Source organism: Tasmannia lanceolata, unplaced genomic scaffold (assembly GCF_043159265.1).
Source record: "Tasmannia lanceolata isolate RefF3 unplaced genomic scaffold, GAP_Taslan_0.1 ptg000008l, whole genome shotgun sequence".
Taxonomy (NCBI): domain Eukaryota; kingdom Viridiplantae; phylum Streptophyta; class Magnoliopsida; order Canellales; family Winteraceae; genus Tasmannia; species Tasmannia lanceolata.
The window spans coordinates 35992794-36017357 of record NW_027518685.1 but is presented as its reverse complement, the minus strand read 5'-3'; the positions used below and the strand labels follow the sequence as shown (position 1 = coordinate 36017357).

At 39.2% G+C, this 24564-nt stretch overlaps 1 protein-coding gene across 1 annotated transcript; it reads right to left on the bottom strand.

The window, feature by feature from the left end:
• Positions 1-21019, bottom strand: LOC143883603 (uncharacterized). Its single transcript, XM_077386946.1, has 4 exons — positions 20379-21019; positions 20213-20290; positions 19073-19207; positions 1-135 (listed from the first exon to the last, which is right to left on the bottom strand). Exons 1-4 carry the CDS (start codon positions 20484-20486, stop codon positions 121-123), a joined length of 336 nt encoding a protein of 111 aa, XP_077243061.1. The 5' UTR covers positions 20487-21019; the 3' UTR covers positions 1-120.
• Between the last annotated feature and the right edge of the window lie 3545 nt (positions 21020-24564).

Sequence of the window (24564 nt, the reverse complement as noted above, 5' to 3'; positions counted from 1 at the left end):
CCCGAAAAAATAAAAATATAAAATGACGCAAGACGTCATAGCGCAATAATCCATGAAGCGAACTCTCCAATCACACGATCCCTTATCCCATGGTTTCTTCGTTTGCAAACGCTCCGCCATCTAACGCCTCAACCCCTGTGGTGGAGAAAATAACGTTAGAGCAGGGTCCTCCAGAGACCGAGCGGAGTAAAATGAACAATATAAAAGGGCATGCAATAATAATTCAGATCCTTAGCAATCATCTAGAAGCAATAATAAATAACTGGAGAATAAAACTACACCATCTATATCAGTATAAACAGGAATGAATGACAATAATGAATGATATGTTATGTGTGCATCGAATATGTAAAATGAGAGAGCACTTTTCCCAGGTACATCCGGCTTTTCCCCAGTTTACTTTTCTGTCAGTTCTTTTCTGACTTTCTCCTTTTTGCCGGTGTCCTTGCCGCACGACTATCCACTACCCCTGTCCAAATGTAGTGGCGTTATGGACTCGGATTTCGGTCTCGCATTTAATGCCGAGCCGTTTCGGGGATACTATCCCTTTGGATGGTTTTGCCAACGAAATGCTGTACATGCTTCTTGCGTTGGCCTTTGGACCTTAGGTCCCAGGATGATACCGCCACACCCTTAATTCCCCCTCAGTCTCTCCCATGTATGATATGCAATTGAGGGTCTTGAGGTACATTACCTTTGCCTTTTTCTTCTCCTGCATTCTTTTGCATAAGGGTTAGAACAGTTTATTACGCAATGTATTTCAAATAAACAAGTATAATAATCTAAGCAGTTATTATTGAGACATAGTTACATACGTAGAATTACATTACATATGACAAGTTATATTGAATACAATTATAAACCAAGGTCTAGCTGCCACCTGCCTTCAAGTTAGATTTGTGGATAAGAAATTAACGAGCCCCCTAGAGGAGGTGGGAAGATTGATAACTTGGCAAGGATGAGATACATATACTAAGATCTCGCTGGCATAATCAAAGTTTCACTCAAAAGGTCCGACAAAGATGGCCACTTCCTGTCTTAACTTTCATACAGAAATACTTACATCTATGTAAATATGATCAGCATTTGTAAGTTATCTAAAATGCGAATTTACTTATTAGTCCACAGATGAAGTTTTTGATCTCTATTAAAGATACACCCTACTGTTGATCGGAGTATAAAATCAATAAAAAAAAAGAAACCTTTGATTATTATTAATTAGGGTCAACTGTTATTCAAGTATTTAATTGATGCAATGAAGTTTGTAAAGATTTGAGGAGGATAATACCTAGAATACATATCTAGTAGATCGAGAAATCCACACGCCCATATAATTAAGTAACATGTCAGCCCAGATTTAGACTCAAGGGTACATTCATAAATATGCCATCAGCGGATCAAATTTGAGCATTTACTAATACAAGTGAGCCCTATGGTTTATTTAATACTATCAATTGTAAAAGAAAATTTGTGAGACATATGCTCTTAAAAACAGACAACTGAAAGGCTCGTATAATTATATCACCATGAAACCCATGATTTCACTACTAAAAAAAATTGTAAACCCTTGAGTGATAATAGTATAAGCAAAATCTTATGATTTTTATTAAGTGAAGAAATCAACCATTAATTCAACTGTTAACTTATACGAGTGAAACTCATGATTTTCAACTATAACTCGTGTATTTACTGAATACAATTAAAACCCATAGTTTTATAAATAAATAAAAAATCATAAATTTGCGTTTTATTAATCTAAATCAACTGTACATCCAACTATTTATTACATACTTGAAAATCAATAATTCTTATTAATCAAAATTAATTGTGATTCCAAGCTTAATTAACTATAACGGAAACCTTATGGCTTTATTAAATAAAATCATTGATGGCATTTGCAAGATATTAACACAAGTGGAATCCCATGATTTTATTAAATAACTGTAACACCTTTTTCCTTATAAGGATCATTATAAAGACCATAGCATAGGATCAATTCTTAGACAAGGTATAGATGTACTTACTTGGGCAAAGATTTAGGGTTAAGAAAACCAAGTGTAAGCCTTTTCCTTCCTTCCTCTTTTTTTTTTCTTCTTCGTCTTCTTCTCTTCTTCTTTTTTCTATTCTTTTCCCTCCTTTCTTAGAACTGGGTGAGCGTTAAGAGGTTTTGAGTTAGGTGCATGATTTCCAAACATGTACTCCTTTATTTGCTGCATTATTTTGGTTGTTTCTCATTCTTATCTCTTCCCATAAAGAAGGTTAGCATTTCTACACGTTTCAATGAATCTTAAATTGAGATTTTCCCTCTAACTAGCTTTCAATAAAAGAAAATGGGACCCACCTAAATTTTGGGGAGTATGCACGACTCAATTTTTTTGAGTTGTGCATGCTGATCTCAATTGGGGGGGATCGTGGTACCTCTTAGATCACGCCCAATGCCAAAATTTACCTCTTTCTAAATTTTGTCTGGCTGTCTTTGATTAGATTCTGAAATACTCAAGAGGGGGGGTGAATTGAATTTAACTCAATATTAGGCCTTTTGAAAATTATCTATAAACCCTAATTGGAATTTTTCTTCACTTAAATAAATATTTGGTTAGTGCAAATATAATTGAAAGAACAAAGTGAAATGCCAAACCAAAACAATAATGGAAATGCAAGAGTGAGAAATTGACACACCGATATATAGTGGTTCGGCCAACGGCCTACTCCACTCTACTCAAGGTCGCACTTGAGGGATTCCACTATAGGAGACCTCCACGATGCCCGGCTCCGAGGCGGTTACAAATCCAAGGGATATTAAACAAGGATGCCCTTACACCTTTACAAAGACTCTCCTTCTCCGCCGAGTTCTAAGCGGTTGCTCTCTAGGGAATTAAAAAGGGAATGCCCTAGCCACCTACACTAGATTTGAAAGAGAATAGCTTGGCTTCTTCTTGAAAGCTTGATGCTCTTTGTAGACCCTTGATTGCTCTTCAAAGATGGTGATTTGCAAGTGAAAGCACTACTATATCCAAACTCAAAAGATTCACAAGTGAAAGGCAAGTTTGGGATGAAAAACAAAAACTCAAGCTAAAATGGATTGCAAATGTTTTTGATGCTTAAGGATGTTTTTCAAAGATCAAGAGAGAGTGAAAAACTTCTCTACATGTTGTATATATAACCACACCAAAGAATATGACCGTTTGGGGGTGGACATATCAAAAACCAACAATTAATTTGAATCCCAACGGCTATTTTTTAGTCTGTCGCGAGGTTCTCGGAGTTCCGAGAACCATTCTCGGAGTTCCGAGAAATATTCTCGGAGTTCCGAGACAACGGCCAGAAGAAATAAAATTTCTACTGGACCATTTCTCGGAGTTCCGAGAAATTGTCTCGGAGTTCCGAGAAAGTGTCCAGATGCTACTGGACCTTTTCTCGGAGTTCCGAGGGAACTCTCGGAGTTCCGAGCTCGGAGCTCCGAGAAAAATTCTCGGAGTTCCGAGAAGCCTAAAAATCCGCACTTTTTGATTTTTATTGCAAATTTGATTTTTAGCTTTTGGAACTCAACTCCTATGGTTATTTTGGAATGTTTATGAGGGTCCCAACATGTTGGTCCACCACATAACCATTCACTAATGCATTTTAAGTTCTTAAGTGTTCTTTGAAAAACAAGTTGAAAACACTTTGCCTTGACTTGGAAATCTAAAGAGAAAGGATGTACAATGATACCTATGCAATCTTCAACTTCTCTTTAGTCTTGGTCTTCAATTGATCTTCCATCTTGTGTATGCTTGCTTGAGAGATGAGGTGAGCTTCACTTAGCTCCTTTGACTCTTGTATGGGATATCTCCAAGCATGACCATGTTGTGTGTTGGTTTCTTCAATGATCAATCCTATCTCAAACACAACACTTCGAAGCAAATTGATTAGTATTCAAAAACACAATCAATTATGTTTAGAATCATCAAAACAAGATAGGAGAGTAGACCCTTGGGCTTACAGATTCCCATTTATTTTGGCTATTTAACATTCCTAATTTAACTCCCTACTAGTCTTCTCCTTTGGAGACAAACCTATTCCGGCCACTTTATATCGTCAAAGCATTAGGGCTCCGTTCGAATGAATATATCCTCTCACGAGAAGATATACCCAACTCAACTTTTGTCATAATCAAAGTGTCGGACCTCTGTCCAATTGTCATTTCGAGATCAAGGTTAGATCTTTATCTAAACCCTGATCAAATACAATCTTTCTAGGGGTGTCTTCCCAAGTCACAGGCCATAGGGGTAGACCTTTCTCTCAACCCCTCGCCTGTTCACGATCCTTCCTCAATTTGTAAAAATTACAAAAAAAAAGAAAAAAGAAAAATACAAAAACTAATATTTTACCGAGCATTTTACAATTGTATTACCATGTTTTGTACTCTGTCTTCTGCCATGTTTTGTACTCTGTCTTCTGCGTAAATAGATCATGGACCCAGGAGAACTGGTTGAATGGATGCAGCGATTCTACTCTCCCGAAAGTCTTAGACACATTGGATGGATGATAGATCCCAGTGAAAACTTCATCCCTTTCTTACCCACCATCTTGGTAGACATGAATTTTCTTAAGGCAGCTGCCACATTTTGGGACCTTCAGTATCATGTTTCCCATTTTGGTACAGAAGAGATGTGTCCAACTTATGAAGAATTTTATAATTTGTTAAGAGTGCCACCTGATGGGCCTATGATCACTCCTACAATCACGGGCCGATACCGATCATCCGTCATACGATTGTTCTGCTAGGGTCATTTTGACCCTTCCACATTTCAAAATAATGACGGCGTGTTAACCAATTTCCTTATCCGTGCCTTCTCCCCAGATGGAGAATTGGGAGATTCCATCTATCAGATGCACCGATACAACACCCTTCTGTTTTGTGTATGTGCTGAGTACCTTACTGCTCAAAATTCTATGATAGTTTCTCCTAGCATCCTCAACCTTGTTGATCAAATCCCAGATGGAGCCAATCCTGTTTCTGTTATTTTGGGGGAGACCCTTAATGGCCTAGATGCGATTTCTGTAGATTTGAGTCTCCTTTTTCCAGGATGTCCCGTTCTGTTATACATTTTGCTTACTCTCAAACTTGGAGTTTTTATCCCGAGTCTAGGATAAACATTTCCATTTTCAACTTCAACGCTTGGGCCTTTGGTCATCGTTTCGACACCGAGTCCGAGTGGATTGCTTGGTTAGGTACCCGCACTATAGGAGACATATTTTAGAAGTTAGACGGATACACATCTGCTGCTCTAACCACCCATAAGTCCAATCATGTCAAAATTCGGGCGCTAGAAAGAACTTCTTTCTATATTCCGGATCGCATCATGTGCCAGTATGGATCCAAGCAGGAAGTTTGTCGCCCCCTCTATCAATTTTCTCCACTAGTTGGGTTCACCCAGTGGAAGGCCAGCAAAGTCGCCTCCAAATGGAAGAAAAGAAGCATCATCCCTATCCTCAGCATCGTGTAGACACCCTCATTTTGCTACGCTTTAAAAAGCAAAAGGTTTGTTTGGTTTGTGTCAGTCATCTACATTAGGTATTCTTGCATTTTAAGGTAAATTTCACCTCATTTTTATGAATTTTGAAGTTGATTCGCAATCTTAAAAGTCTCAGGGGTGTCATTGATCTTCGGAAGATGAAAATTCAAGTTTCCAATCAAATAAGAAAACCTGCTATTTTTTGGTTTCTCAGGGTTTCCCTCATTTTTGCCTATTTTACACCTCGAGGGTATTTTAGTCATTTCCAATGTGTCTCATTTGATCCCTGAGTTGTGTCTGAGAAATCTTGAGTCATTACATGAATTTTGAAAAACCTGCTAAATTTAGAATTTCTCAGGGGTTTCACTTAATTCGAAAATTTCGTGTGTCGAGGGCATTTTGGGCATTTTCAGGGGATTCCAAGTGATCCTGTTTGATATCACCCATCAAAAGAAGCAAACTTAAAAACTTTCTATTTTTAAGGTTTGACCATGAAGACTTTTTATTTTAACTTTCCCCTTTGGGGGCAATCCAATTTAAGGTCATTTTAGTCGCCTTTGGGTGCGTAAGGATCAAACAGGGGCATTTTGGTCTGAAAATTTATTTTTTCTAAAGGAGATGATTCGACCATATGTCGAAAGTGCACCATAAATATCATATGGGTTTGGTTCATCAATAAAAAATTGAATTTAAAGGATTTTTTTGAATTTTCATTGAAAAAAACCAAAATACATGTCATAAGGCTCATTGGACTAAAGCCCACAAGGTGGTGGTCCATGTGGACCCACCCATGTGGGTCGGCCACATAAGTGGGCGCCCCACATGGGGAGGCCACATGCAAAAACGTCCAACATTGGATGAGGTGGTTGGTGACATCATATTTGTTTTGAAAAAAATAATAAATAAATGAAGAGTTATAATTAGAAAGGGCTAGTATGGCCAGGTTACTAAAATGGCCATAACTTTTTACCTTCTCATCTAAAAATTTTTCTATTTAACTTGTTTCAAACGACTCAAAAATATCTACAACTTTCTAGTTTACGACGTTTCCTAATTCTGTCTCTAAATATGTCGAAAATGAGCTCCAACGTTGGGCAGTCTTTTTTGGATGGGAATCTTTCATATATATATATATATATATATATATATATATATATATATATATATATGTTATTTCCATTGTGTGAGAGCTTCTAGAAGAGTCTCGAAAGATCTACCTTATGAAAAATGGCATGCCTTGCTTTGCAAGTAATCCTAATTAGAAGCTAATCTAATTTAGTACCTAAAGAGAAAGAAAGCAAAAGAAAAAAATTGGAAGCTAGCTAAAGGTAAGAGCTCTCACATTAGAAATTACTATTCATTTTCCAAACCTAACTTTTTTCTATATAAACAACCAACCCAACCCTCGGAGGGGCTCCTAAAAATCGTCCCTCTCTCTCTCTCTCTCCCCTTGGAATTCGCTCCCCCTCTTTTGGTGCTTTGGTGCTCATACCCTCCACTTTGTTCTACACGAAGTGCTCCCATATTTCTTCATATATTCAACATATTGGAGGTTATACAATCAGTCTTCAGAGTTTTCTTTTGTGATTATAAGGGCTGGACCACGCGTATATCTCAGAATTTCAGCCCTAGAGACAAAGATTCGCGATCAACGGTAGGCGTTCTTTCACTTTTTAGTTTTTTGTTTAGAAATCATGTTTAGGATGTTTTAGGGTTTAATTTTCAAATATGATCTAAACGATGGAGTTTTTGGATGAAATTTGAGTATGATATAATATAAATTATGATCTTTTAATTTTCAGATTTTTGCTGGAAAATTGATTTTTCTTCATTAAAATATTGATTTCCTTCGATCTTTCTTCAATATGTGTTTTGAATGAGATTTTCAAAGTAAGTCCTCCAAATCATTGTGTTTTTCAAAACCTAATATTCTCTGAGTTTAACATAAAATTAAAAACTACTGGAAAATATAATTTTTGACCACGGTTTGATTGTTTTACTTTCCGTTTTAGTTTTCAAAAGATAACCCAAAAAATGGTTATTTCTCGAAAAATAAAATAAAAAATGAGTCAAATCAAATCTAAATTAGATGCGAATATATTCGTAAACCGATTTTTAGATTTTCAGATCACTCAAAAAAATTTAGATTTTTTAGAATATTTTTAATCCAATTTTAAATTATTTTAAATTTGGACTATTTATAATAAATATCAAACCAATTTGAAAACTCATGAAACTTTCCATATATTAGTTTTATATATAAATAGAATTTTTCATGAAATAAATTTTCGAAAAATAAGTTTTATTTATTATTTTCCAACCCAAGCTTCGTTTTACGTGCCATAATTATTTCTTATGATAAAATCGATTAATTCTGAAATTGGTCTTTACAAACCAATAATATATATTACTGGTATGTCTTACAAAAATTCCCATAATTTTAATAAAGATTTAATATAATTTTTTTATATATTTTTTAATAAAGCAGGTTTTGATTTTCTATGAAACAAGGGAACTTTTTTTTAAAAATTGAGTTTCTTGGAGAATTTTCAATTTTCAAGTTCTGAAATTTGGCAGACAAATATCATGATATATATTATATCTACTCTAATTTTTCTTTGATTTTAGGATGTCATTAAGTATGCCTTTTGAATGATTCTTCTAAAATATCCAGATTTTATGTGACTTTTATTTGATATCAAATTACAATAAAAAGTCATGAAATATTTACAATAGTTTCTGTCATGATTATCTTGATACTATAGAGTTATGAATTAATTTGGAATTTTTTTGCTATGGGTTGTTTTGTAATTCATACAATCTGGAGTAAATCTAATAAAATCAGATTATGATAGTAAATCACCTTATTAATTAGTGAGAGTTTTACAGTAACCTTCTCTGGGTAGGAGAAAGTTTCCATAAAAATTTGAACATGATTAAAATTCGATTGCTATAGGTTGCTTTGTAAATCAATAACCTGGACTCAAGCTATTACAATTGGAAAATTAATAGTAAATCATGATAAAAATTAATTAAATTTTTTACAGTAAGCTTATTTTATGATCCTCATGTTACGGTAAAAATCTGAGCTTAATTGGAATAGATTTGTTATGTGTTGCTTTGTAAATCACCAATCTGGCCTCAAATTGATAAAATCCTTTAAAAATTGATTTTAATTCCAAAAAATTATGAAAATTTCTAAAACATCTAAAAGTTTTAGTAAGAATGTAATTCTTAAACCATTTAAACAGAAGCCATAGATGTTAGTAGTTTCCTTTGGAATTTAGAGTGTTAGGTTATTCTAAGTGCAAAGGTTGAATTCATAATCATTTATTAATTGCATCCATTTTGTATAGTCTAGGCATCTAAACTATAGCATGTTGTTGGCTCCGAGGTCTTCTGTCCACGAAAATCCTGAGAACATGCCAGGCAACAAGGTGTTATAATTTATATGCTAAATTGTATAAGAGTGGAAAGCACGATTCCCTTCCATGAAGGCAACCTATGCATAAGAATATATCAGCCCTTAGAGCCTTAGGTTTTTCTTAAATTTTAGATATTAAGAACCCCTTTAAAAACTAAAAAATCAGCAACTTAACAAATCAAATTCATTTGATCCATGCTTTTGGAACATTGGATAACGGTATCACCTCGTATGAACCATTAGAGCTGATTAGGAACACTTATGTCACGTCGTGTTCTAGATTTTAGGGTGTCTTAGAGTTAAGAGTCCAGCCTCATCACGTCATGTTCTAGAGCCCAAACTCTGATACCAAGTGAAATCTCAGTTAGGCAACCAAGAGGGGGTGAATTGGTTGTCTTATAAAATTTTACCTTTAAAAAATGTGTAAGCCCAATAGTTCCCACCTTGGCATTACCTTCTTGTTTTGATGATTCCAAACACAAGTTGATGTGTTTTGTTTATCTAATGTGTTTGATGTTTCAAAGTGCATGTATTGGAAATCAAAGAATCAAACACCAAAGTCAAGGAAGTATGGATCATGCCATGAACCAATTGAAGACATCTCATTGGAAGCCAACGGAATTCGAAGGCTTGGATAAATCAAGGAGACATCTTGGAGAGCAAAAGAATCAAGAGAAGATCCATGGAAGTGACCAAGACATGAAAAGCTTCAAAGTTGAAGATTTGTTTGTAATTGTCTTATGTTAGAATGTAAGTCTAATCCCACTTAGACATCCCTTTTAGAAGCACAAGTAGTAATTGAGTTTCAAAGGCCTTAAAAAGTATTTAAAATTAACTTGAAAATATATTTGAAATGAACTTGAAAATATATTTGAAATAATCTTGAAAATGTATTTGAAAATATATTTGAAAGCATAGGGAAAAACCCAAAGACTTAGGCCCAAAAGCCCCTGAAGTTTTAAAGTTAAAATAAAATTTTTACTAGGGCGGTCGACCTGGGTTTTCCGGGTGACCGCGGAAGCAAGTCTGGAAATCCAGACATGACTTTCAATAGCGGGCCGGTCTACCGAGGTGTTTTGGTCGACCGCGGATGTGTTTCTGGAAATCCAGAAACATTCCAGTAAGGTCGAGGCGGTCAACCACCATAGGACCTGACGACTGGGGATAGAATTCTGGACGAAAATAAATATGTCCAAGTTGCTCTTCCCGAACGACCGTCATGGCTCGGTCGACCGCTGTGCTTTGAAATTTGAAATTAAAGATGTGAACCCGATAAGGGCGGGCGACCGCAACAGCCCGGTCAACCGCCGTGACCTGGCAATGTAGCCGTTGGAGCCTACGGGGCTTGACTTTTTCAAGCCAGTTTTTTACCATTTTGCCCTCAAACGGTCATATTTTCAAATGAGCTATATATACCTCATTTAAGACCTCTTAAGCAACAACTCTTACTTTCCCAAACATGTTTTAATCTTTGTGAAGAGTGATTAACACCCTTGTGCCTCATTTGGGATATATCTAAAGGGATTAGTCTAGAGCTTCAATTTGTACATCTTGTGAGCAAGTTTTATTTGTAAAAGCTTGAGAGCTTCATCCACCCTTGAAGAGGGTTTTGTATTTTCTTTTTCTTTTTACATTCATTTTTTATATTCGGCGAGTGCGAAGGGACGCAGAGCCACCCCAAGAGCGAGTGTTGGAGACATGGAGCTTTCTCCGGTTCATGGCGAGTCTTGCGAGCCGTAGCCGAACCAAGTAGTAATTGGGTTGATTCCTCACCATTAAAGGAATCCATAGTGAAGCCATCAACGGTTTTGTTGGTGGAGTGGAGTAGGTCCGAGGTTGGGACCGAACCACAAAAAAATCTCGGTGCACTCTCTCTTTACTCTTGCTCTTTAATTTATTTTGTGCATTGGATTTTTACTTTGTGGGCTTGATTGTTTATTTTCCATTTGATTTCGCTTCCGCATTTATTTTTTGTAAGAAATTTTTAATACCCAATTCACCCCCTTTCTTGGGTTGCCATCTACCCTGGGATTTCACTTGGTATCAAAGCACAAGACTCTTATTTAGGGATTTTTGAATTTTCAAAAATTTAAAAGAGGAAAGATTTCTTTGTGGGAAAAAACCCATGGATTTTCATCTTGGTCAATCGATTTTGGATTCACCTATTTTTGATGAAAATAATTTTGATAAATGAAAAATTCATATGAGTTTCTTTTTAGAATAATTAGATTATGAGATTTTGGATTTGCTTGAAAATGACTCATCTCTTTCTAAAAAGAAAAGGGGAAAATTGATTCCAAATGGCTTGATTTAAATGCTAAAGCTTTAATCATTATTTGTTGCTCGTTGTCTCCTCATGTATTTGAGAAAGTTTCAAAATGTAAAAATGCTCATGAAATTTGAACTAAACTTGAAAATATCTATAAATCTCATAATTGTCATTTTGCATTTGTAAATTCTAATGCATCTCATGTACATGATTGTGTTGTGAATCCTAATGTGCATTCAAAGTCTTTTGATATTGAAAAGGATTTCAACAATTTAATTTCCAACATGCAAAAAGATATTGATTCTTTAAAAATGGAAATTGATAATTTTTCGCTAAAAAATGTTGCTTTGAATCAAATGAATCAAAACTTGATTAGTGCTAATTTTGATTTGATTCAAAGATGTAATTCATTTGAGAAAGAAAATGAAAAATTAGTTTTTGAAAACCAAGGTTTACAAGAAGAAAAGAAAACTTTTGAAAATCATAAATCTTCTTGTGATTTTACATGTCCTTCTACATGTTGTGCAAAATGTCATTTTTGTGGTAGAATTGGACATTTTAAAAATGAATATATGTTTAGACTATTACCTAAAAATAAAATGGTATGGATTGAAAAGAACATTTTAGGTAAATCTAAACCAATTGGAACCAAGTTGGTTTGGCTTTCAAATGCCCCTACATAGTTTTCTATGCTTTGCATTAGATTAGGGGCTTGTAGTTTAACTTGAATATCTTTATGATTTTGATATTATGTGCCCAAGGTTCTTGTTTATATTGATGTATCTTTACCTTGGCAATGTATTTTGATGATCCCCATATATTCTATTTGTATTTCAAATAGGGGGAGATTTAATTTAGGGGGAGCATTATATGTTTTTTTTTAAAACCCCATTTATGTTTCTAAACCCTCCTTGTTTTGAATTTTGCTCAAATAAGGGAGTTTTAGATTCTTTCTTTCATTGACAAAGGGGGACTTTTATTTGTATATCTTATACCCTTATGCTTAAACTCTCACCCCATCCTTTTTGGTTGATGACGAAGGGGGAGAAGTTTTAGGTTTATTGTGCTTAGATGTGGCAATCACCTTATGTGTTGTCGTCATCAAAAAGGGAGAGAATGTAAGCCAAATGGTTCCCACCTTGGCATTACCTTCTTGTTTTGATGATTCTAAACACAAGTTGATGTGTTTTGTTTATCTAATGTGTTTGATGTTTCAAAGTGCATGTATTGGAAATCAAAGAATCAAACACCAAAGTCAATGAAGCATGGATCGTGGCATGAACCAATTGAAGACATTTCATTGGAAGCCAACGGAATTCGAAGGCTTGGATAAATCAATGACACATCTTGAAGAGCCAAAGAATCAAGAGAAAATTCATGGAAGTGACCAAGACATGAAGAGCTTCAAAGTTGAAGATTTGTTTGTAATTGTCTTGTGTTAGAATGTAAGTCTAATCCCACTTAGACATCCCTTTTAGAGGCATAAGTAATTGAGTTTCAAAGGCCTTAAAAAGTATTTAAAATTAACTTGAAAATATATTTGAAATGAACTTGAAAATATATTTGAAATAATCTTGAAAATGTATTTGAAAATATATGTGAAAGCATAGGGAAAAGCCCAAAGACATTGGCCCAAAAGCCCCTGAAGTTTTAAAGTTAAAATGGAATTTTTATTAGGGCCAGTTGACTTGGGTTTTCCGAACGACCGCGGAAGCAAGTCTGGAAATCCAGACTTGGGTTTCAATAGCGGGCCGGTCGACCGCCATAGGGCCGGACGACCGCGGATAGAATTCTGGACGAAAATAAATATGTCCAAGTTGCTCTCCCCGGACGACCGTCATGGCTCGGTCAACCGCTGTGGTTTGAAATTTAAAATTAAAGAGGTGAACCCGATAAGGGCGGGCGACCGCCACAGCCCGATCGACCGCCGCAGCCTGGCAATGTAGCCATTGGAGCCTGCGGGGCTTGACTTTTTCAACCCAGTTTTTTACCCTTTTGCCCTCAAACGATCATATTTTAAATGAGCTATATATACCTCATTTAAGACCTCTTAAGCAACAACTCTTACTTTCCCAAACATGTTTTAATCTTTGTGAAGAGTGATTAACACCCTTGTGCATTATTTGGAATATATCTAAAGGGATTAGATCTAGAGCTTCAATTTGTACATCTTGTATCTTGGTGCACTCTCTCTTTACTCTTGCTCTTTAATTTGTTTTGTGCATTGGATTTTTACTTCGTGGGCTTGATTGTTTATTTGCCATTTGATTTCGCTTCCGCATTTGTTTTTGGCAAGAATTTTTTAATACCCAATTCAACCCCCCTCTTGGGTTGCCATCTACCCTGGGATTTCAAAACTTTTGCTATTTAGATTTCTAGTATTGGTTTTAGTAGCTTAAATAATGGAAGATTGATTAGTAATCAATAAGTATTCAACACTAGTTTTAAGTTCGTTAACTTAATCAATGTAATTTGATTACCCAAATACGCACTAGTTAATTGATTGGCCAAATCCAAGAGATATCTTCAATAATCACATACGTAAAAGAGTAGGGATACAGAGATTGCACCAAGAAGGAGAAGAAGATTGCACACAAGATTAAAGTGGTTTGGCCTTCAAACCCAAGGCCTACGTACACTCTTCTTGAGGTCATACTCAAGAGTATCCATTATCTCGATCCTCCTTCAAATGGACGGATCAATGAGTCAATTACAATCAACACGCTTCACATTTCTTGGGCTGAAGCGTAAGACCCTCTTACAAGCAAGCTTCTCCTTTCTCAAGGGCTGAAGCGTAAAACCCTCTTACAATCTTGATTCATCTTTCTTAGTGGGCCAAATGGAAGACCCTCTTTAGAATCTTGAAGAAATAAGAAGAATGTATCGCCTCTATGTAGGCTTGATTACAAGTTGAAGCTTACACAAAAAATCTCTCTAAAAGATTACAAGTAAAGCTTAATCCACTCTCAAAAGGGTTTAATCCAGATCAAGGCACAAATGAGGTGGAGAGAGATGTTCAAGGCAAAGAAGGTTTGTAAGTGTTTGTATAGGCCTTAGATATGTTGGAAAAACTTTTTCTTTTGTTAAAATGTAAATTTAAACTCATATATATAGCTAAAAACAAAACTACCCGTTACTGGGGCAAAACCGTAATACTATGCAACTTTTAGACCTCTAACGGCTATATTTTTAGAGTTCCTTCGCACTTCATGGAACTCCGTGGGATCCCTCGAAATTTCGTACCTGGATTTTCAGATTTTAGCTTGAATCTTGTAAAATTCATATCTCCTTCGTTTCTTATCGGATTTCGATGTTCTTATACTCGATTTGAATAGAAATGATGAGATATTTCTAGTAAAAATATTTTCAAAAATATTTGAAAATGTTTTGGACCAGTTATGACAGAATTTATGTGTTGGATCCATTTTTCAAGTGCTAATTTCATGTCTTTCCATTTTAAAACTTAACTTAGCACTTGGGCTTTTGGGCCACTTGGTATTGGGTCACTTTTGAAAATATTTGGGGTATTTTTTTAGTGTGCCTTGATCTAGAATAAATCCAAGAGAGAGGAATAGATTCAACCATTTTGTTCACTCTCTTGAATGACTCTTGTTCTAGCCATTGCTTGATCTTCCATTCAATGCATGGCTTGCCTTTGGGATCTTCATCTTGAGCTTGATTGCTTGACATCTTCCATTCTTCAAGGTCTTCTCTTGTGGGATGATGTCACCAATGTGTTCAAGCTTCTTTGTCCTTTAAGCATGTTGATCCTCGACTTTGGCCTTCATTGATCTTCCTTTAATTCATTAAATGCTTGGGATGGTTGAGATAGAGCTCCTCCTTGGTTGTACCTCCAAGGAATGATGAATCATATTTTTTCCAGCTCTTTTGACTGGTGTTCAGTTCATCCTCAAGCATAGGCCATGTATGGTGATGTGCTAGCATATTTCAGCATGTGAAACCTGTCTATAGCACAACACTTAAGGCAACTCGTCAGTCCATAAAGGATTAATCAATTTTGGTTTGTTAGTCATCAAAACAAGGTGATTAGTTGAACCCATGGGAAACCCTTGGGCTAACATTATCCATTCGAACACTAGTCTTTTGGCCAACCCTCAAGACAATCAACCCTAGATACTGATAAGGCATCTTCCCAAGTCAAAAAGCCCATTAAAACGTGGTACTACATCCAATCCAACCACCCATCCAAAAATAAGAACAAATGACGATCATGCATCTGCTCTACTCAATCAAGTCTCATGTACGATCCGTCGTATCGAAGAACTGGATGCCGCACAGGCAGCCCCTTTATTGGTGTCAGCACTAGATGTCAGAACGACATCCTTAGAGGTCCCTCCCCAAGTCAGGCATTAGACCTACCTTCAGATGATCCTCCTGGCTGTTAAAAACTACATTCACCCAAGAATTGTTCTAACAGCCGTACTTTCAAAACTCAAAACCGTCAGTGAGAGGTTTCCACTCAAGGACCTGACAGCAAGATTCCTCGGTGAAGGTTGCACGCCTAATGACCTGACGTGAGTCTCACAACTCTATCATTAGTCCCTGGTGACAAATTTTTATTGTCTCCTTACTTTGGCATTCATCTGCCTTGCACCCTCTACCAAAGAGGGGCATCTGTCCACACCCAATTTTGTCAAGGTGGTACTAATGATAGGTTGTCGCGAGGAAGAGTCTCATGACGAATCCCAGAGCCCCTGTTCTCTTTCTCTCGGTCTGTCTCTTTGGTTCACGAAACAGGAAAGATTTCTCAAAAACGAATTTGTACTAGAGTTACAACAAAAAGCCCATCTATACACTGCACCCACCTTTTACAGCACTGCTGAAAGCTAGTTTTTACACGGCATTTCAACCCGAAGTTAAGTCTGAGTAAAAAACCTACGTTTTTACCCAAAAACACTTCACACCCAAACCAACTCATGGGATTAGGCTCGTTGGATTCTCCTTGAAATAAGGAATCCAACGGATCTAACCGCGTACGATTTGGAGTCCAAACAAACAAGAGACGGTCTTTCAAAGTTCCAAAAAAAACCCCGAGAAACCAAGTTTTGGACCAAAATACCCTCCTTGGCCAACATAGAATTTCTTCGCAGTTTGTGAAATTCTTGCTGACCTGACACTGACACCGATGTGTCAGGTCCAATTTTGCAATTTGGTTTTTACCATTTCGCTGATTGTGAAATTGGATTCGCAATCTGCGAAATTCCCTTCGAACCCTATAAATAGGGGGGAAATGAAAAATCAGATTTTAACCAGAGAGAATTTGGTTTTACATTTTTACTAGTTTAGAATTTGGTTTTTAGATATAAAACCTCTAGTTCTTTGCTTTTCAAACCCTCTTCAAAGAAGACTCTACCCAAAAACCCTAGTTTCTTTACCTGAGAGAGAGAAAATAGAGAAACTCTTAGGGAGCTCACACTGGGCATCGGCATTCTGCTGAATTTCTGAAGACTCCAAGCGACATCCTCCAAATAGCGTCGTTGTTCTGCCGAATTTTTGAAGAACCCTTCGTCCGAATAGTGCCGAATTTTCGGAGAACCCGAAGCCCCTTAGTCCAAATAGCGCCGTTGTTTTGCTGAATTTTCAGTGAACCCGAACGCCCTTCGTCCGAATAGCGCCAATGTTCTACCGAATTTTCAGAGAACGCGAAGCTACATCATCCAACTAGCGTCGTTATGTTGCTGAATTTTTGGAAAGCGTCCTCGCTCTTTTGGTAAAATTACATTTATTTCCCTGCTTTCTGCACTTCTGTTATAAAATCCAGTGCAGGGTAGTTATGGGATCTAGGGCTCATATTGCCCTGGGTCATGTAACGTAAATCCCTCACCTCTGTTTATAAATAGCGGTACATTCTCTCTCCTTATCCTGTCACTCTGTCTCTGGTCCCACCATAGCCAAAAGAGACAGAGACGAGAGCCCTGGTAGTCCACGGCGTTGAACAAATGGAGGGAATCAGAAACCCACTGCTTTCTTTCCTTTATGTCTTATCATTTCCGTTTGTTTTTAGTTATCCTGATTAAGGTCAACTGCAAGATCCCAGGACTCGAAATATGCAGTACACGCCTTCAATCAGGATAACACCTAAACCAATTTTTCTTCTTTTCTTTGCAAATCCACTTCGTTTACGCACAGGAATTAAGCCTAACCGTAATAAAGGACAAAAAGTAAAGATTTCTGATAAATTTCTTCAAAAATGCCAAATCAAGTCAAGAGACCGGATTTAACTGGGCATGAGGGATGCCTAACACCTTCCCCGAATGTAAACATAACCCTTACTTAGATTTCCGTAAGGACCAAGCCTTAACTAACAGAGCAAAATTACAGGTTCTAGGCACCCGACCTAGAGTACAACTATGGTTACTGCTCCTTCAATGAAATTCAGATCTCTATCCTCGTTTCATCGGAAAAGCACACACGGGTCCTAAGATGTTAACCTAGGTGGCGACTATAAAACTCTCTTGTGAAATCCTGACCCCGATCCCGAGTTCACAAGAAACACAGACAAACAAATACCCCCACTCTTCAAAAGAAAACCCAACATGGTGATCCCTCACTCCCAGAGAAGTGAGCAGGCGGGAAAAACTGGATCCCACAGTCCCAAACTAGTTGGGGTCGGCTAAATGAATCCTTTAGGAAATTTTCATGAAGAAGGTGAAATTAATCTACCCGGTTCTAATCCTGGATCTAGTTGGGTTCTTCTCCGTGGATCATTTTCTTCCATTCTATCCTACCCAAGGTCATATTCTCTGTTATGTTCCTAGCTATCAAGTCTTTCCTCACTGTTTCTACCCAAGTTGTTTTTAGTCTGCCCCTACCTCTTTTTACTCCATCAACTTGGCACAAGTCGCCTCTTCTCACTGGAGCATCCAAAGGCCTACGTTGGATATGTCCAAACCATCTTAAGTGGTGCTCTCTCGTCTCTCCTCAATTGGTGCCACCCCCACCTTTTTACAAATGTCTTCATTTTTAATTCTATCTAACCTTGTGTGGCTGCACATCCATCTAAGCATTCGCATCTCCGCTACACTCATCTTCTGCACATGCTGCTTCTTGGTGGCCCAACATTTTGAGCCGTACAACATGGCTGGCCTCACTACTGCCGTATAAAACTTTCCCTTCAACTTGGTAGGAATTTTATAGTCACATAAAACTCCTGAAGCAAGAAAAAAATATAATGCAAACATCAAGCCTCTATGGCTGAAGGATCTGTTGGTGGATCCGCTACATCTAAATGTGGAAACTCTACGCTCGTAGCAGGAGGGATCATTGAGTCGGTCACTATCGGCGGAAGCTCTGGCTCCGTCAGTGCCTCAACAACTGATGTCTCTCCTCCCGAAAAGGCGTCTCCAAGGAACCCATGTCCATGCTCAACTCTGAGAAAATTCCTCACGGAAGAATACTCGACTGAAGTATCCATCCTCTCCAAGCGCCTATCAAAGCCCCCACAAGACTCACCTGTCATCTCCACAGGAGCAAAGATGTCGCTAAGAGAAAATCGAGGGTCCCCAGACTCTGTCCTTCCCCTCTTCTTAGAAGAAGAGCCGGCTCTGCCTGAGACAAAAGCTTGCCCGCTCATAGTCTGAACAACCCCATAGGATCTGCCACTGCCCTAAACTATCATATATGCATCTATTGCCCTCCCTCTGGATACGGTCCTCGTACGATGGCCCAACAACAAAGAAGGACCAGCACGCGTCGTGGAGAACTCTCTCTCTCTCTCTCTCTCTCTCTCTCTCTCTCTCTCTCTCTCTCTCTCTCTCTCTCTCTCTCTCTCTCAAGGACTCCTCATGCAAATTGCATTTCAAGATCTAAGCAAAACACAAACAATGGAGAAGAAAATCGGGAAGTGAAGTGAAAGCTTACCAGATCCGCAACTCGAATATCTCGCTTAGCAACCTTGCGCTGCAAAGCTCTCGAACAATCCTTCTCTGAAACTTCCCGCTCAAGCTTAACCACTCTAGCCTGAGCCTCCGAGAACAAATCCGAGAACCCCTGTCGCTGCAAGACACGCTAACGATTTTTAGATAGGGGATGAGCTTTTCATCTTTTGCCTGCCTTCCATTCTCCTGTAACGTGGCTGATAACTCATTTTGAGTCTCCGGCTACTTTGAGCTTTCTTTCTTATGTCAAATTCCAATGCTGTTCTGTTTTGAGACCTGGATGTGGTCATGTTGTTGTAGATGCGATGAATGAGGGATCGCTTTTGAATGGTGGAAATCTATCTTTCCGTTCTGCGAAATCTTCTTGTACTCGCCCACTAGTGTCGAACCCAAGGCTTGTGACTCCGGATCGGTTATCTGTCTATTTGGTAGCAAGCTAGACAGGCATGGTTAAGCTAGGAGTTGAAAGAGTTGCGATTAGCTAGTTGTACGGTACCACCGATTCTGCCTCTTGCTCGATCGAATGATTGTTTGAGTAATCAAGAAATCCAGTAATGTAAGGAAGGGGCAACGGCTCCATCGAGCAGTCACCACAGGCCAGTTTGTTTGGCATAACAGGACCTAGTCTAACACTGAAAATCTTATCCCCGTCATACCTCTTTGCAAATCCAATCACCTCGATTTGAGATGAAAATCAATTCCCCATTGGTAGCAAATGGTTATCCATTAAGCGGGGAAAATAGTATTTTAAAAGCAGAAAGAGGGTTTGGGAACGAGCCATGACGGAGCTTAAACAACAGGTTGGACTAAAGCAACCAGAACACAAGGAAACGACTGCGAAGAGCAACTCGTATTATTATGGCAATCCCAAAAATCCGATCCAATTTATCGTAATCGATTAGTTAACGATGCACGTATAATAATAATAATAATTAATATGGAGCGGGTAGCGGGAATCGAACCCGCATCGTTAGCTTGGAAGGCTAGGGGTTATAGTCGACGTCGATTCATCATTTTTAACGTCTCTAATTCAAAACCGAACATGAAACCCAGGAAAACCAACGTGAGAAGAATCTGCAATAAAATAGGCAAAACAAGAAACTAACCGTGAGAAAGCCTATACCTCAGATAGCGCTTTGTACGCAAGAGTCCCCAAGAACCCGACTTGCAATAGCAAGTCATTCCCCTGACTCCGAGAAAGCTGGAGAAGAAGTTTCAGTCAAATAAACCTACAAGTACAGAGCAAGAGTACAAATGAAAAGAATAAAATCTATGAAAAGGATACTCACTCCCAGCGAGGACTCTGGAATAGTGTACCCCACCGCAAACTCTGGCACCTCCAAAATCACCTCCTTCCGCACTCCTCTACAGGTGAGAAAGAAATTCCAACCGGGCATCGGACGATGATCTAGAATCAAAGGAAACCCCGATCCGATGGAATGTGGTGATCAAGTCTCAGATTGAGATGGACACCGATGTGGAAGTCGACGAATGGATTGTGTCATCCTCAGGGAGCCCTGATCAAAGGGGATGAGCTAAAGGGTCTTGAACTGACCTCTATGGCTGGGGCGGACCTGGAAAGTATGAAGGAGGTCTGAAAGAGAGAGGTGATATAGGACAAGAACTAGCTGATGATCTGCTCTGTTACTCCCCATCCTCAAGGAGATAATTGACATCGGCTCCGCTCTCCTCCATGTGACAAAGGTCTCTGTATGTCAAGATAGGCTCCCTGATCGGTGGACTACCGAATGGATGGAGTATCCATGGCATATCAACATGCTCATCCCTCGAAGATCTGGAGGGAGCCTCTGTAGATGTCGAAGGTGGATCCTCCTCGCCAAGATCTCCGGAAGCAGTGTCTGCACCATCCGCCGGCTCGGCATCAGCGTCCATTTCCTCATCAATGTCCCTTGCTACCTCATCTCAATGTTGTCCTAGGAATCATGAGAGTCATAAGCAAAATCCATGCAAACACAATAATAAAATAGCCAACTAAGACAAAGAAAGGAAGAAGACCTCGTTGGTGGTCAAAGGAGGCATAAGCACTCGCAGCATCCACTCAGCGTAATCTCGAAGAGAGAAGAACCTGTCACTCACCTCATACCCGGTGCTCTCCAGTAAATCTCACTCCGAGGCTCTAATCCAATCTACTGGTCTGATGAGACTCCCACCTAGATGCACGAGAATCCATGGTGCAGTATATCCAAGGGACTGTCGGCCAATCCTGTCCGGCAAATACAAGCATAGACCCTCGACACATCGAAAAATCACAAATCGCCTCAAGATCCAATGGGAGCACTCAAATCGTTGACTCTGGATATCTATGTGGTCACTAAAAGGACTCCACCTGACCTACGAAAGTCCAAAACTTTGCGTCAAGCAAGAGAACATATTTAAAGCAAGACAGGAAAGACAAGGATAAGACTCATATCCTCATGTCGGATCTGATCAATGGACCGACGAGCCATACTCTGAGACACCTTGATGCCTCAGCATTCCCTTTTCCCCACCGAACATGAGCTGGCCAAAAAACCCTCTCTGCATCAACCAAAGGAGGGTGACATAGTCGGAAGGACTCATATGCCCAACACTACAAGAAAAAAAATCAGAAAGAAGAATCATGATAAGCATAAAGAAAATCGAATGCATAAGATGAAGTAACTGGAACAAGGAATGTGACATACCCCCGAAAGGTACCACAAGCTGCATATCGACTTCCAGTCGCCGCGGGACAACCGATTCATATCTCTGATAAGCTAAGCATAACAAGCCCCGCCCCAATCAAACCAGTCAAGGGTCTCAACACCGCGTGCTATGCTCAAGAAGTCTTGGCGAATCAAATTGCCATTCGAAGAGAACATCGTCTCCCGCCGCAGGTACATCACACAACCAATCGCAAGACATAGATGGTGCAAGGCATCAGGAACTGTGGGTCGATCAAGATATTTCTCTAACCAGGACAACTTGATCTAAGGTCCAGAAGCATAGTCATTTTTAATGGGCTCTCTATCTGCGTCAACATAAGGCACTCCCAATATCTGCCTCAAATCATCCTCGGAGATCGGAGTAAGCGTGATCCTCTGTCCCCCCATTGGCAACCCCAAGAGTGTAGAAAATGCAAGAGGAGTCATACCCACCTCCCCAATCGAAAAATGAAAGTTGTGGGTGTTATCCCATCATCTCTCGACCAGAGCTAGTACGATATCACTCTTGCAACGTCGTAGGTCAAGGTCAAGCAAGCACCCGAGACCCGTAGCTGTGATAATCGACTGGGCCTCGAGAGAGAGAATCCCATACTCTCTTAGCCCCTCTCACTGAGCCACGTGTTGTCACCACTATCATAGTCTGCAAAAGTGATGAAATCAATTCGAGTGTCGGATCCTAGTAATCGTGGACTTGTGATCATCTTATTCACAAAAAGATGGTTCGCAAAATCCCGATGGATAAACCATCCTTTGCAAATCAGATGATAGCAAACCCTCGATCACTCGTAATCTTTGCAATCGCAACTACAAAATATGATCGCAAATATCACAGTCCATAAATAAATGCAAATGGTTGAGAAGCGCCTCGCCGAGCATTCCTTTTGAATATCTTCCAAGGAAAGAATCCCTCAGAAACTCCAAATAAAGCAATAAACAAATCAAATGCAAAATGTAAAAACTCACCATGTGGTTGAGAAAGTAGTATGATAAGTGGACCTGCGTACGATGAAGAAGCGTACCCCAGTACCACGGCGCAGCACTCGCATCTGCATCTCTCGGCTGTGGGCGATCACGTATCACGTCCGGCCTCCTCTCGCATGTCATCATCGCGTCATCTACCACTCCAAGAAGTCAACTAACAAAATCCAAAAGAAAAGGCTAAGGCCAAGTGCAGAAGCTGAACCCAAGTACGAAAGCTATAATCAAGTGCAGAGGCAAAATCCAAGTCAAAATGCTAAATCCAAGCGTGATTGCTAAATAAAAGGGCAGCAGCTACCACCAAGTGCAAAGAAAAAGGAAAAACAAATAAAAATAAAAGGGAAAATTGAAAAAGGGAAGAGAGAGAAAGTGTGGATGAAGAGAGAGAGAGAGAGAGAGAGAGGGGGGATGGAAAATAACCCATCCCCTCCCCTTTATATAGCCACCCGACCCCTCACCCCTTCCCCTGCGATTTTGGGAGCACCCCAAAATCGCAAGGAGATGGTGGGTCCCCCCGGTTTGTCCAGTTTTCTGCCTTTTGCCCTGATTTCTCTGTTTTCACCCTTTTATTGAAATTTATGCATTCTAGTTGCATTCTCCTTCCAGATTCCATCAATTTCAGTCAAATTCGGTTGAATTACCTCCCTCGGGTCTCAACCAAAGTCTCCCGAAAACCGAAAACGGTAGAACAAAGTGATGATTAAGCTCTCTTTTAGCTTTCAAAACCCCGTCAAATGCCCGATACATTCTCCCAGTCGTCAAATTAAAGATCATCAATGCCCACTTAGAGGCATTTCTTGGGAAAAAGTTACTCCCAGTCACAAAAATTCGGAACCGGTCATTCCCGGGAGTCCCTGCGGCCAACCCGCAAAGCTCCTAGACCTCTACCAATTTCTCTCCCGCCTTGAATGGCATTTTATCATCACTCTCAAAAGCTTTTAGATCCCTGGCAAATTCAAAAACATCTAATCGCCATTATTAGCACCTCCAATTGCCTTATTTGGTATCCAAACCGACCAATTCTCCGAATCGGTCAATTCCGATCGAGCTAATCTCGATCGGCTCAATCTTTCAAAATGTATTAACAATCAAGCTCCAATCAAAATCAAACTTTTTTCAAAACATCGGTCACTCAGAACAACCTCTAAATGAACACTCAAATCACTCTCTCTACGTAAAATATCAACCCTAGATCCCACCAGCACATGGTACCCACCTTTTTGGCAAATCCTTTAAGTCCGTCAGCACACGGCAAACTTTATATCCCGTCAGCACAAGGCACCCACCTTTTTGGCAAATCCTCTAAGCCGTCAGTACACGGCAAACTCTAAAGCCCGTCAGCACAAGGCACCCACCTTTTTGGCAAATCCTCTAAGCCGTCAGTACACGGCAAACTCTAAAGCCCGTCAGCACACGACACCTGCCTTTTTGGAAAATCCTTTAAGTCCGTCAGTACACGGCAAACTCTAAAGCCCGTCAACACACGACACCCGCCTTTTTTGGAAAATCCTTTAAGTCTGTCAAAACATGACAGACTCTAAAGCCTGTCATCACACGACACCCGCCTTTTTGGCAAATCCTTTAAGTCCATCAGCACATGGCAAACTATAAAGTCCGTCGGCACATGGCACCTGCCTTTTTTGGCAAATCCTTTAAGTTTGTCAACACAGGGCAGACTCTAAAGCCCGTCAGCACACGACACCCGCCTTTTTCGCAAATCCTTTCAGTCATCAGCACACGGCAAACTCTAAAGCCCGTCACCACATAGCACTTGCCTTTTTGGCAAATCCTT

Bases quoted from the DNA above. Each gene is read 5' to 3' on its own strand.
- LOC143883603 (XM_077386946.1), bottom strand. From the start codon at position 20,486: ATGCCCGGTTGGAATTTCTTTCTCACCTGTAGAGGAGTGCGGAAGGAG. The intron at 20,291-20,378 runs GTGAGTATCCTT...CTTCTTCTCCAG, and splicing joins TTCCAGAGTCCTCGCTGGGA to CTTTCTCGGAGTCAGGGGAA. The intron at 19,208-20,212 runs GTATAGGCTTTC...CGTGTCTTGCAG, and splicing joins CGTACAAAGCGCTATCTGAG to CGACAGGGGTTCTCGGATTT.